This window comes from Myotis daubentonii, chromosome 20, assembly GCF_963259705.1.
Source record: "Myotis daubentonii chromosome 20, mMyoDau2.1, whole genome shotgun sequence".
Lineage (NCBI taxonomy): Eukaryota > Metazoa > Chordata > Mammalia > Chiroptera > Vespertilionidae > Myotis > Myotis daubentonii.
In genome coordinates this window covers 9684821-9699052 of record NC_081859.1, presented here as the reverse complement: position 1 = coordinate 9699052, position 14232 = coordinate 9684821, and the positions used below count along the sequence as shown (strand labels likewise).

Sequence of the window (14232 nt, the reverse complement as noted above, 5' to 3'; positions counted from 1 at the left end):
TTTACACATGCCGTATCGGGGAAGGTAAAAACAGAATATGAAATAAACATTAGGCATCAACTCAGAGCTCACTGTCAAGAGCACGCCCAAGCTTCTCACCACCGAGTTCAGCTGAAGGTAACTATCTGTCAAATGTAATCTGCGCGAGTGAATATGCTTAAGCTGGGGCTATGAATCAACCAAAATTGCTCTGGTCTTATTGACATTCAATTGCGAGAAGTTGCAGCTCGCCCAGCCCACTAGACAGCCTGACAACACCAGGAGTGCTTCCAGTGACAGAAGCTTTAAATATAGATGCAACTATCATCAAAACACACATGGACCTGGACTTGACGATCCTTCATAGCAGCTTTTGAAATTGGTCAGTCAGTCATCACCTGGTCATGGATGCCCTGAGATCGCATCTCTCTCCTCCCAACATCTGCCAGCTTGCTCAGTTAACAAGCCATTATTAATCTTTTCTTTTTTTTAAGTGAATATGGGTTTGATTGGCAGGTGGAGTCCTCCTGGATTAGTGTGAGTTTCTGTGGCATTGTGCTCAACCCCACTTCCTCCCTTAGCAGATCTACCTTTTATCTCTCCTACCATTTGAGACTTGCCCCGATACATCTTAATAAATAATAGCCAGGCAGCATGGAGGAATCCAGAGGGTCAATTTGAGACAATGCCTTGCGGATATTTTCTGACATGTCTTGAGTTTGCATAAGCTCTGCATTAGACCAACAAGAGGACTAAGGTGGTGAGGTTAAGTGACGTGCTTAGAGTTGTCTTCCCTTAGGCGCTGTGACCTCTTGGGCAGATTCTGGGGGTGCCCATGTGCTCTCGTCCTTGGTCTTAATCCTGTATTGAACAGAATCCCCAGTCATTCCTCTTCTGTCAGTGCCTATCTTCCACCAAGAATAATATGTTGACTGCCCATCTGCTTGTGACACTGCTCACCTGTTAAATAGCCCCACCCTCCCCGTGACTCAGTAGTCTCATCTGTACCTTCTGCACAGGGAACTCCTAAATATAATCCGTGGAAAACCCTGGACTCAGTAGGAAACCGAATGACAATGATATGTTAATTTTTTAAATGATACCTAAGTACTGCCTGTCCCCTTAAGAGCTGTAGTCCAAGAGATAGTAAATAGTTAAGGATAAGTCTTTACAGGAAATAAAGACAAGTACAAAGCTTTCTACTTTATAAAACAACAACAACACAACAATAAAGAAAATCAACCCAGAATGTAGCAGGATCCTGAGTTATCATGCTAGTTCCTTCTTTAACAACCTTCTTCATCTTCTCTCACCGACTCTCCAGTACTTCCCTCAAGACCGACCTTGACCTATGAAGCTACGGGAAACAAATGTTAACTGAAAAAGAGGAGGGTGGTAGACAGAATTACATATGCACTAAGGGGGCTCAGTAGGGTTTGTCGTCCCTTTTTTCCTCTTTTCTACATATTCTAAAATTTTGGTTTTATAAAGTCTGTGATTTTTTTTAAAATCTCTCCTTTATTCAAAAATTATTTCCTTCAAATCTGTACCCAACATCCAACCTAGTTTCTTTTCTTGAGGTCAGAGGCTCTGCCTTCACTTTCTTCAGTGCCCTCAAGACCTCATAACACGTGCTGCGCATAGTAGGTGTCTGTGGTCTTTTATACTCACAAAGGCCAAACGCCTTAGGCAAGAGGATTTGACTTGTTTACTAGGGAACTGAACATGAGGTTCTCTTCAACTCCCTCCATGTAATCACAGAAGACACCCTGGCCAGTCCTCACAGTGGCACAGGACCGTCCATTAAGCCCACTGTGGGTCCTCTACTATATGGTGGTAGCTCGTGTCACCAAAGAATACTGAATTAAAAAGAGGCTTCTCCATATGGTAAGAAAACATTTCCTTAACAATCTTATTTACCTCTTTTTAAAAATTATTATTTTCCAGCAAATATTTAAATTGAAAATGTAATTTAAAAAAATCTAAAAATACTAAAAGAATACATTTAAAAAAAAGATAAGAATTAAATGAGAGTTCTGCAAGGTACCTAAGTAAGACAACACACATTCTAGGGGCTGGAATTCAGAACACACTAAATAGGATTCAACATCTTAAGGTTTAGCTTTTCCAGGGTTTTAGGTCAGTGGTCACATGATTTTTCACTTACTTCTGAAGTTAAAACAATCTTACAGTTTTTGATGTTTTTGTTTTTTCATATGGAAAGTGGTAATCAGAAATATGGATCAAAACTAATTTTTATAACTTTGCAAATTAAAAAGCACCACAGAGATCTGATTCTGAAGGAGTAAGCCCACATCAGTCTCTCTCTCTCTCTCTCTCTCTCTCTCTCTCTCTCTCTCTCTCTCTCTCTCTCTCTCTCCTCCCTCCCCCTACTAATTACAACTAAAAAATCTGGACAGAATACAAAAAGGAATTACCTAAGGATTCTGAAAAATGACCCAAAGCAAATCCACTGTGGAGGAGAATCAAGACTTGGAGAATTGAAAACATCTGATCTGGAAAAGAAGTGTTGAGAAGTAAAATAAGCTACAGCCCTGGCCAGTTTGGCTCAGTGGATAGAGCACTGGCCTGCAGAATGAAGGGTCACAGGTTCCATTCCTGTCAAGGGCTTATACCTTGGCTGTAGGCTCCATCCTCCTGGGCCCTGGTTGGGGCGTGTGCGGGTGGCAACTAATAAGTGTCTCTCTCCCATCAATGTTTCTCTCTCTGTCTCTCCCTCTCCTTTCTACTCTCTCTAAAAATCAATGGAAAAATATCATTGAATGAGGATTAACAAAAAAATAAAAGAAGACAAGCTACAGACTGGGAGAATATTTTCAATAGAAAGATATGTCACTGAACTTCAGGAAACGGAAGCTGTACAAAACTGAGTCAGAGTACAAGGAAAGCTTGAATCAAACTCTGCCTGCGAAGGACACATTCTGGGTTTTGTTATGTGGCTCAATAAGCAAACCTAACACCTTTTCATTTATGCTAAATTTCCATGTGCATCTTCTATGATGCTGTTTGATATAGTATCTAAAATGTGTAGCTATTAGGATGAGTGGTATCACTATACTTAAAAATTAAGCCAGCTATCATTAATGCTCAGCTACACTAGCGTTAATGATTTATCCCAGGATATCCAATAGGTTGCAACAAAAATTAACAAGAGTTCATAATTACAGATGCTAATTTGGATAAGCTCTCACTAATTAATAGAAGAATTTATCCTTGGTATTTATTTTAAACATGATCAAGCATTGCTTATTATTTTAATCACTACATGAGCCAGTTACACATGGTACAAATGAACGTCAAACTACATATGGTAACAGGAGGAACTCCTAGCAAGGGGCTCTGCAAATAGAGACAACTGCCTCTGCATCATAATGACTAGCTTCCCCCATTCACAAGTCAGGTGTAAGCCAAGGCCATGGTGCTTGTGACATGGAGAGAGACACGTCTTGAGGGTTCACAAGCATCTTTTCAATTATCCAGTGGCTTCGGGAAGATATACCTGCCGAGATTAATAGAATCGACATGTAAAAGAGTACAAACGGTGCGATCTCCCCTCGCTCCAGAACTGTTTCCTATGAAACATCAACAATTTCTCTTTCCCCTGACGTGTTCATGGCCCTGGAAATTAGCTAAAATATTGACATGCTGATGCCAAGTTCAATGCTGCCCTTGCATCAAGTCTGTATTTATAATTGAGAATTAATACTCTGCTTGTCCCCTCCCCCCTCCCCCGAAAGGCAAGGCTCCCTGCCAATTGCAGTACTGACCATAACCTCAGACAGTAAAGGACACGCCTTGCTGGCCTGGGTAGTTATTCTACAGGGAACCACTGAGCCACACCGGCCAGGTGGAAGATGCTATCTTTTAAAGAGCAGTGGTGGCCATGTTAGAATGTTTCCGTGGGACTTATTGAAAGGTTTTATGCAGGAACAGGATATGGGGAGGGAGGCAGAGGAGGGAAAAGGTATGACCTGAGCAGATTACCTGTCCTAAAGACCATTTTGGTTGCAGTGAAGAAAAACAATTTATATGAGGACAAAACTAAAGGGTCGTGACGTCACTCTCAGGGCCCCACTGAGCTATGGCCACCTTGCACAGCAGTGGCCATGGAAGGTATGCAGAGAAGTGGGCAGCTCGGAGAGCTGCTTAGGAATTAAAATCCAAGGACTTGCTGGTGGGAGAAAGGTGGAGATTGAGGGAAAAGGACTTGTTGATAAATCTTGGTGACCCAGGTTCATGGCACTTTAGTATTTTTTTTTCAGTTACAGGTCAGCTGGAATTGTGCACAGAAACTTGAGACTAAATTTAGGCAGATAATTTAACCTCCCAGAGGCTCACTGTTCTCATCTCTGTAATGGGGAAAATATACGCCAATGTCACAGAACTATCATTAACATTTGAAAATTAAGCATTACGATGTTTAATACGGTGCATATAATCAGTACTCGATAATGGCAGCTGCTATCATCATTATTTTTAACTGATTATTGTGAAAAGCGTTGTTAAAGTCTATTGATCTTTACTTATTGTGCATAATTAAAGCTATTCAACTGACTTGGGTGATATTAAGCTGGCTGGGTACAAACAGAAGGCTTTGCACAAATTAACAATGTTTTACAAATACAGACACATACACATATAGTTAAAAGCAATGAACAGTATTAATGCGACGATAGGGATTGGATTTTTCACGGGGCGGGGGCTGACATGGTGTTCCCATGGGAATCCCAGGACACACCGCTCACCGAAGGCTGCAAGGGCGTTTTATGAGCCCCCAATCAATAGAGACATGGAAATACTTTTACAAAGTGTGCACCTGGGCATATACTGCAGAGATTAATTGAGAGACTTGGTTTATCTATTCTAACAAATGTTGGTTAAATTGCATTTTCTTTTTCTCCAGAACTATCAATAGTTTTCCTTTTTCAGATTGAATACATAAATCAAAAGAACAGATTTCATGAACTATAATTATGAAACTCCTGTGCTTCATCTATTGATCCCCAAAACTTTATTTACCCATGCATTTCTGTCTTCTTTGTAACAGATCAGAACTGCTCTTTTTTTATGTTACTGTAGTTAGAATCATCTGTGGCTCTTGAATTGGCAGTGCATCAAGTAGCCTTCAGAATAGCACAGGGAAATGTGAACAAACCCACTGCTAAACCCTTTCTTATTTCCATTTGCAGGATCTATCAGTTTCTAATTTTAGTAATTGTTTTACTGCATTTCAGCATAATTACAATAAGGTTACCACACTGATGATTCTTTGATGCTATGTATCCCATAAAATGTGTGGAACTACTTAGGGGAAAACAGTATTTTCATAGGACACTCTGAGGTTTTACTTTTAAATGATATGCAATTAAATATAATATACTTCTAAGCTGCTTTCTTTTTTCAACCAACACATAAGAAACTGCTCAAGTATCATCTCTTATGTATTTCAAACCATTTTTAAAAAAGAAAATCAAAACAGATCTCTTTAATATGGACAGCATATACTGAAGTAATACAAAAACTGGGCTTAAAAATATTAGCCAATGCAAGCAGTGTTCCCTGTTTGATAATAAAAAGATTGATTTTTTCAAGTTTTAGGACAAAAAATACGACATAACGAATTTCAGCTTGATATAATTTGAAGTAACCAATATATTAAAGCCCAAAGTGAAATTTAAATTGACAATCACATCAGATTCAAGTCTCTGAATGAATATTAATTTAAAAACTAATCATATTCCAACAGGTGGAGTCTTCCTGATGCTGTTAGGTCCATTACCATAACCTCCGCATTTTTGTTTAGGAAATTAGACTTTCAATGCTCAGAATCTCTGGCTCTCCCTGGCACTTTTTTTTTTCTTTTTTTCTTTTTCTTTTTGCCAAGGGATCTAATTAGTTTAAAAAATCATTTGTTTTTCCAAATTTGGAAAATTAGAATTCTGGTTTTGCTGATAGAAAGCTGATATGGAGTGAACTTTTTGAGGTAAGGTATACAGTGAAATCTATCCATTAATTTTATGTCATCAAGTCTCTGTAAGTTAAATTCAGGTTTCTGAGCCAATTCTATGAGTAAAGATGTGTTTTCTTTTACACACAAACACACACACACACACACAGACACACACACACAGGCATACACACCCCATATAAACTGATTGACTTGTGGACACATTGGAGCATAAGTAAAAATATGCATACACATTAATTACAGACTTACAATTCGCAATTTGACTAAACCCAGACTATCAATTATGTGTTCTAGCCCATGCCTAGTGATGGTGAAAGTCTCTAATCCCAAAATCAAACAGAAAGTGCATATGCTACATAATAATGCAACAGTGAGTTACATTTCATATGAAAATATATTCTTTGCCGTTCTACGGTGAAACGATTACAAGCTGCCTTTGCCCTTATCTTGGCCATAAAATCTACTCCAAACAATGTTTCTGTGTAAATACCAGACAGCATGGGAAAGCAGAAAACAGCACCAGCCTGGTGTGGGCTGCATGCGGAGCTCGCTGTCGCTTACACCCAGACACCCTGACCAGCAGCTGTCCACGCTTCCATAAACTGTGCCTCACTCCACAGTCCGCTTGCGTCTTTATGTAAAAGTCAAGGAAGCCTCGTTTAGTCCGTCCAGTCCAATCCCCTTATTACACAAGCACAGAAACCGAGTCAAGAGAATTTCTTACGACTACACAGTATGGGGACCTGACTCAGGTTTCCCTACTCCTAATCTTGCATCCTTCCTACTCTTTTTATAACATTGTAGGAATGAGCACATTCCTTATTCAATGTCTATAAAATGAATTACTATAAATTTCACAATATCTTAAAAATATTCAGACTGGTGTCCACTAAAGAAACCCTATGCAGATCTCCCATTAAGAATAAATAATTGTGCTCGCTCTCACTTTTATTTGAATGAATCAAGATTTTCATAATGCTGGGATACCCCTGAATCTGTCAATAAAGGCCAGATGAATACATGGCTGATCTGCATGGTTTTTCTCATGGTCCATGACTGTTTAGATGCATAGTTTTAACATAAAATGTAGAATGGGGGAAAACATGTAAAAATAAATAAATAGAAGTGTACAAATTGGAAAGGACAAGTTTTCTCTTGATAGTCAGGCAGTTAAGAAATAAAGTGGACTCATTAAATCACAAGTACTTTAACCTTTCCTTGAAAGAAAGGTAAGATTTAAAGATTTATGAAGAAGTTTTGCCTAAACTAGGAAAGGCTCGTATTTGACTTGTATTGAGAAGATAATGCTGATCTCAAGAGACACTCTAAGAGCCTCTTACTCCCAGGAGAGGGACTCGGTCCTGGTCCCCTTCCCATTTAGATGGCTTTTAATCAACTGCTGCTGCCAACACATGGCACAGGCTCACAGACAAGGCAACATTTTAACGGCAAGTCAAAAGAATTTTTTTATCATCGTTGATACCAACATATGAAAACACATTGATTTGACATCTTCTGCAGATTCCCCTTTTTTGGCAGTTTCTATTTGCACATTTTTCACACTATAACCCAGTCCTGTGGTACTAGTCAGTGGCTAGAATGGACCATTTGGAGATATAGGACAGATTAGGCCCCTCTCTGCTAACTACTGAACAATGAGAGGTAAGCTCTGACAAACTGAACCCATCTGCTCTACAGTCCTAACCTGGGATCAGGCATGACCACCCCTTTGCAGGTCCTTTCAATGCTGGTGGCCTAGAAATATGGCTCCCTGCCAAGTGCATGTGCTAAACTCATAGCCTAACTAAAAGCTGAGCAGATAAGGCATAAAATGCTGATTGACTATCACTTCACCAATACCTTCCTATAGAAATCAACCATTGTGGCCTCTCTGTATTGCTATTTTAAACATTCTTCCCAAGGCTTTTTCATGCACAGCTATGCAAATACATGGCATGATTTCATTTACAATCAGGCACAACAAAGATATGTACAAAGTGTACGTATATCACCAAGAACAATTTCTATGCTGAAACAGACTCTAAAACCCAGATCACAATCCTCAAGGGCCTAAGGAAGTCCACTCGCTCCCTGCTACTGGGTGGGATAAAAATGCAAGAAATCAAATATTATTATTTTAAAAATGGGGATATATATACCCCCTGGTGCAAATGCGGTTCACAAGGACCACTGTCTGGATGCCCCGATGGGAACATATGCTGAGAACTGCACACACAGTACCTCTGCCATGAGAGGCAGACTCTTAGCCGCACGGGCCCAGCCAGTGCCTTGCAGACACGAAAGGATAAACCCTGTCTCTTCCGGGAACCATAAACTAACAGATATCTCACAGTTCTCTCAGCCTTTAGCAGCTTCTAAGGTTAATACAAACTGTGGCTGACAACTAAAGTAATCATATAACACCTTCTGAGTGTCTTATGTGTCAAGTTCATTAGTCCTAAGGTCAGCATTTTAATGCAACAGCCAAATTTTATTCCCATCATCAGATGCTATCTGCAAAAGGCAGCTGCAAAAGCCAGGCAGGGCTTTCCATGCTGCCGCGGCCAGTAACGTTACTTCTAGACACCAAAAAAAGCCCTCACGGATTTCTGAACAAGAGAAAACATACTAACCAAAGGCAACAAAAATTTCATGAGGGTATTATTACTCGAGATAGCATTGTCCTAAGCTTCCGTGGGAGTTTCCCCAGCAATTTTGAGGGGACAATGCTGGTCTATCAAGAGATGCATCATTAGGTCATTTAAATAGCGATTCTCTTGAGTCGTCATTTGCACATGCTTGAAAGCTAAAAAGAACCCGCTTCAGATCCTATGGGGAAGATGCCATTGAAAGGAAAGAAAGGAAGACAGATTGGTATGTTTAACCAAATGTTAAATATGTTTTATTTTACTCACCTGCACACTCAGATGGATCCATTTCTTCACAAGAATTCTCCCCAGTGTCATTACTTTTATTGGAGGCTGCAAACCATTTACTGTGCGATAATAAAACGTGGTTTCTTTCTCCGATACTGTAAGTTTGAACACAATCTGCCCGTGCGCCATCTTCTCTATAATACACCTTGGGAAGCAACCGGAGAGAAAAAAGGTCAGCATCCGTCCAAAAGACAGGCTAAGGCATCACACATTTTCAGAGCAAGCTTTATTCCGAATAAGAAGCCCTCTCATTTCAATTAAAAAAATGGAGTTCTTACTGATAATATATCCCTCAGAACCTCAGCACCCTTTATTAGACATTCATGGTGCAAACTGAAGTGGCTGAATCATCCCGCAAAAACATTCAGTGCTGGGTTCATTAGTTCCTCTGCTATTTCTTTTATAAGCAGCAGCACAATCATATCCTGGGTATTGAGTCACCAGTGCGCATCTTTTCTTTTTCTTAATGTAAAGAAAATTTACTATCCATAGAGGGCTCTAAACAGCTCCATTTATTTTTAATGTATTTTCATTAATTTCGGAGAGGAAGGAAGAAGGAGAGAGAGAAAGAAACATCAATGATGAGAGAGAATCATTGATCGGCTGCCTTGTGCTACTGGGGATCAAGCCCGCACCCCGGGCATGTGCCCTGACCGGGAATTGAACTGTGACCTCCTGGTTCATAGGTCGATGCCAGGCTAAACAGCTCTGTTTAATTCCCACGGTGAAATGGAGAACTGACCACTATAGTCTTTACCTCCTTGTTGGCCACCAGCCAGAAGCCAAAGCTGGTGTCTGTAAGATGACTGGCCGGCTGACCCTGACCACACAGCCCGTGGCACTGATCTTGGATGCCGGATCATCCAATATTTGGAGAACATAGTGAAATAATATTCTGATAAATAGAATTTTCAGAAAATATCTAGTCTTTATTCAGGCCGGTTATCAAATTATTATTATTTTTAAATCACTTCTAATCACAGTGATACTCTTTTCCCATCCCTTTAAATAGGTTTTGGCATTTTTATATTTTATCATTGTTATTTTTTATATTGGCTTATGTTCAATATAAAATTTTTTATATTAATTATATCATTGTGTATTTCTGGTCATTCTGGGTCCACTTAAGCCCCATTCCTCTCTATCATATTTCAACCTCAGCAAGTCAACTTTTTAGCAGAAAACAGATTGTGAATGCTTGCTAGTTGCCTTCTAAGTGGATTATTCCCAAAGATCTGCTGTTTAAAGAGCAATATCACACCTGGCCAGGGTGGCTCAGTGTTTGAGCTTCAAACTATGAACCAGGAAGTCACAGTTCGATTCCTGGTCAGGGCATATGCCCTGTTGTGGGCTCAATTCCCAATAGGGAGCTTGTAGGAGGCCACGGATCAATGATTCTCTCTCATCATTGATGTTTCTATTACTCTCTCCCTCTCCCTTCCTCTCTGTAATCAATAAAAATGCATTGAAAAATAAATAAATAAAGAGCAATGTCACTGACAGTAGCCGTCATCATCTCCTGGAATGACTAGCTGTTGAAGATGATCATCAGCTTGCATCTCACAGATGAGAACTCAAGAAGGTGGTACACCCAGGTAGGAGAATTCCATCAGGTATTGGAAGAGTCTGGGTCCCTTTCTTCATGCAGCTGCCTTCCACTCGCCCGGACATCTCCATCCTTATGCCTGAGCCCTCCCAGGTCAAGACTGTAGAAGGGGTCTTCCTTTGAGCTCAATTAACACATGGTCCTCCCTCTCTAATAACACTAATCAATCTGTCTTCCCTTAAGATCGTGAGTTTTCTGAGATACGTTAAAGATTGAAGGGGCAAATGAAAGATTGGGCCAACCAAGAATTATTGCTACAGATGTTTTAAAACATTCCTTAAATAGCACATTTTTCACAAACTATTCCTTCTCACTTGCATTTATTATTTCCTAGAGTTTAGACATAAGAGTAAGCTTAGAGAACACTTAATAGTCACTATTTTACTGCCATTATTTTATAATATTTTGTACATATATTTGGTGATAGAGTTGAGTAAATATATATTTTGGGCAAATAGAGTAAGTTGATATAAATGTTTTATATAAAGTAGAAATAAGGTTTTATAGAAATTCTACTATGATTTAACCCTTCACTGGGTGGTTATTTTTAAGTCACTGGAAATGAAAGTCTCTCTTTATTCTATAATTCCAGGTCTTAAACAATCTAAGAAAAAAACCGCCTCTATTCCTTTTTCTTGAGTTTCAATCTACATGTTAGCATCTGACCATTACTCAAAGATGAATTTACCAAATGCAGGTTTATTTCCCCAAGCTTACTAAAAATGCATTTCTTAATATGTTATTATCTTCCTTGCTATTTTGTTTGCTTGTAAACATACTAGCTTTAGTAGATAATGAATGTGAGAGGAAGGCAGGTAGCAAAATATTTAGGAACTGGATTTATTCTGCTCCTGGATAAACAATAATTGGATAATCCGAGTTTTGTTTGTTTTACTTATCTAGTGCAACCACTCCGAAATTTCCCCAATTCCCATAAGTATTTTCATTTTGAGAATGGAAATGACCTTGATGCGTAGAACTCCCCAAACTGTAAGCCATGTGCTATGGCCTCTATAAATACTCCTCTGTCTTATTTATACAAAAGCGATGCCAATAGGAGATGGGTTTGGTACAGATATATCCTTTGAAAAAAAATACTTTGTCCTACTCATACTTGTCAAGAGATCGTTTTTAAAGATGGTACTCTAGTTACAGAAATGGAGTTGTCTGGACTTACTGACATTTCAAACAGTAAGAAAGCAGGGTTTTCTTTTAGGGTGACACAGAAATTGAGATGATGGTTTCTGATGATTTTCACTCCCAAATTTTTTTTAATGAAAATATGCCAACTCTCACTTGGCAAATTAAAACCAAACACCCAAGACATCTAAAGCCTATTTGTTTACGAGACTGTAAGACTTAATCTGTAAAACTTATTTCCCAAGTTTTTAGATATTTGGCCAACAGTCTCACACAATGAAAAGGTCACATGGGGAAGAGACAAAGGCCCTAAAAACAGCAGCGGTTCTCAACCTGTGGGTCGCGACCCCTTTGGTGGTCGAACGACCCTTTCACAGGGGTCGCCTATCAGATATTTACATTATCCTGCATATCAGATATTTACATTATGATTCATAACAGTAGCAACATTACAGTTATGAAGTAGCAATGAAATAATTTTATGGTTGGGTCACAACATGAGGAACTGTATTTAAAGGGCCAAAAGGTTGAGAACCACTGTCCTATGGGACGACAAAAGATAACAGGCCTCCAGACTGTCCTACTTATTCCAATTTCCAGACTGGCTCTAGACACTTAGGAAAACACATTAGATGTCAGTTTTAGAGACTATTACAGAATGAAAAGCATGTGATCATATGAACTGATAAGACATGAGGTTAAGGAAGCCCCACTCCAAACTCACGGAAGGCATCTCTACTGGGATCTACAACATAATAGCTTTGAGAATCCTTCATACTTCCCTACATATTTCCTAAGAGATGAGAATGCCACAAGGTAAAGGGCCAAAAGTTATGCCTTTTTCAAGGATGGAGGATTATTCCTTTATTCAACTCCTAACACTGGGCATTTCCCATGAGTCAAACAAACTTCTCTTGGGAAAGCCAGGATACCGGAAACACACACGGATGTCTGAAGCACTAAGCTCTCAGAGAGCTACCTGCCTAATGACAAGTTCATACTCTGGTAGGAGCAGATTACTTATGCAAACTTAGACTAAAACTTTGAAAATATCAGTTCTTTGTACTACCAGCCCCCATGTCCTAAAACTCACTGAGCCTGAATCTACTCTGACGGCTAAGACAAAGGTGGAGCTAAATGAACTACCAGGAAACCCAGGAGTCAGGTGTGTAAACATGACTGCCTGCAATGAACCATTTTAACATATGCTTTTCGGAGGCCTCCCTTCATTATAGAAAGGAGACAGCACTTGTTAAATTTAGGGGAAATGTTTGCAGTGTACTCTGGAGTAGAAAAGACTACCATCGGGGTTGAGCTTCAAAGGCCTGGGTTTCACAGATGGAGCCTTCATTTCTGGTCTGGAATTCCAATTGTAAGTATCTTGGCTACAATTGATTTTTCAGGCTCCCAGGAAAGCGTACACTCACTCGACTACTTACATTACACCTTCCCGCTCGGGTTTCAACCACACAGCCAACGTAAATGATGCCTCCAGCCTCGGAGGAGGAGGAGAAGAAATGCAGCTCGTGTGATTTCCGAACATAAAACTCATGGAATTTTGAGGGGAGTCCGGGCGCAGATCCTGCGTGTCTGCAGCCACGCAGCCCCCCAGGCCTGTGGAGAAGAGGGCTGTGTAGGCTGGGGGTGCAGATCTGTGGGGGCAATCCTGAACGCAAAGCCTCTGGGTGCAGGACTGGAGACTTTCGGCGACCGCAGAGCTATGGCAAAACGTGCTGTGGTCTGGGAGTCCGCACGTGGCGTGGGCTGGCACGATGGACACGGTCTTGAAGGCTCCCACGTTCTCCAGCCTCGGGAAGAGGCCCTGCGAGTCAGCCCAGGAGATGAGCGCAAAATAGGCCACGATCAAGGTCTCCGTGATGCGCAACAAGAGGCCCCAGCTCAGGGAGAGAGCCAGGCCATTCATGTTTACAGAAAAGCATCCTCGTCCCGACAGAGCATCCCCACGTAAGTCAGGAGGCCAGGGTCACTCGCAGCAACACACCAACGCCGGGCGCAGTAAGGAGCCTGGAGATCCTGCTTTTTCGGAAAATGCAGAGGCGGTTTCACCCCGAGGTAACACCACGGACGTCCCGGGCGATGGGCAAGGCATGGGGAGCAGCTGGTGTCTGGGAACCAGAAGCAGAGTGTCAGGTGACAGCCGCATCAGAACTTGAGTTCTTCCTGAGAAAGAGGACTTGGAGCCCGTGACAAGAACCACCACAGCGCTTTCTAAACCAACAAACACTGGGAAGGACTTCCTTTTGGCAAATACTCATTCTTTGGGCCAATATCCTCATTTTGCTGAGCACATCAGGCACTCTCAAGCCCACAGGGCAACCAGACTTATAAATATATACACAGGCATCTATCTTTATTAATGTTTTCACCACAATAAACCCAGATGGTTACTCTCCCCCAAGACCCAGCACTACCTGCTGCACCAGGTGAAGAGCCGGGTGGGTTTGCTCTGCGCACCGCACCCCGTGCTGTAACACAGAGCTGACTTGCTCATGCCAGAATGAGGCCTGCAAAGTGCTCGGGGCCTTTCCCCGTTAGCCCCGCACATGCAGCAACTTTAAGCT

General features: G+C 40.8%; 1 protein-coding gene across 1 annotated transcript in view; it reads right to left on the bottom strand.

Annotated features, from left to right (window-relative positions):
* USH2A (usherin) overlaps nucleotides 1-13574 on the bottom strand; it is a 390811-nt gene extending 377237 nt beyond the window's left edge. The window contains exons 1-2 of the mRNA XM_059677365.1: nucleotides 13090-13574; nucleotides 8884-9049 (exon numbers count right to left, since the gene is read on the bottom strand). Coding sequence (XP_059533348.1) covers nucleotides 8884-9049; nucleotides 13090-13574 — 651 coding nt within the window. The remainder of the gene's footprint in view (nucleotides 1-8883; nucleotides 9050-13089) is intronic.
* Between the last annotated feature and the right edge of the window lie 658 nt (nucleotides 13575-14232).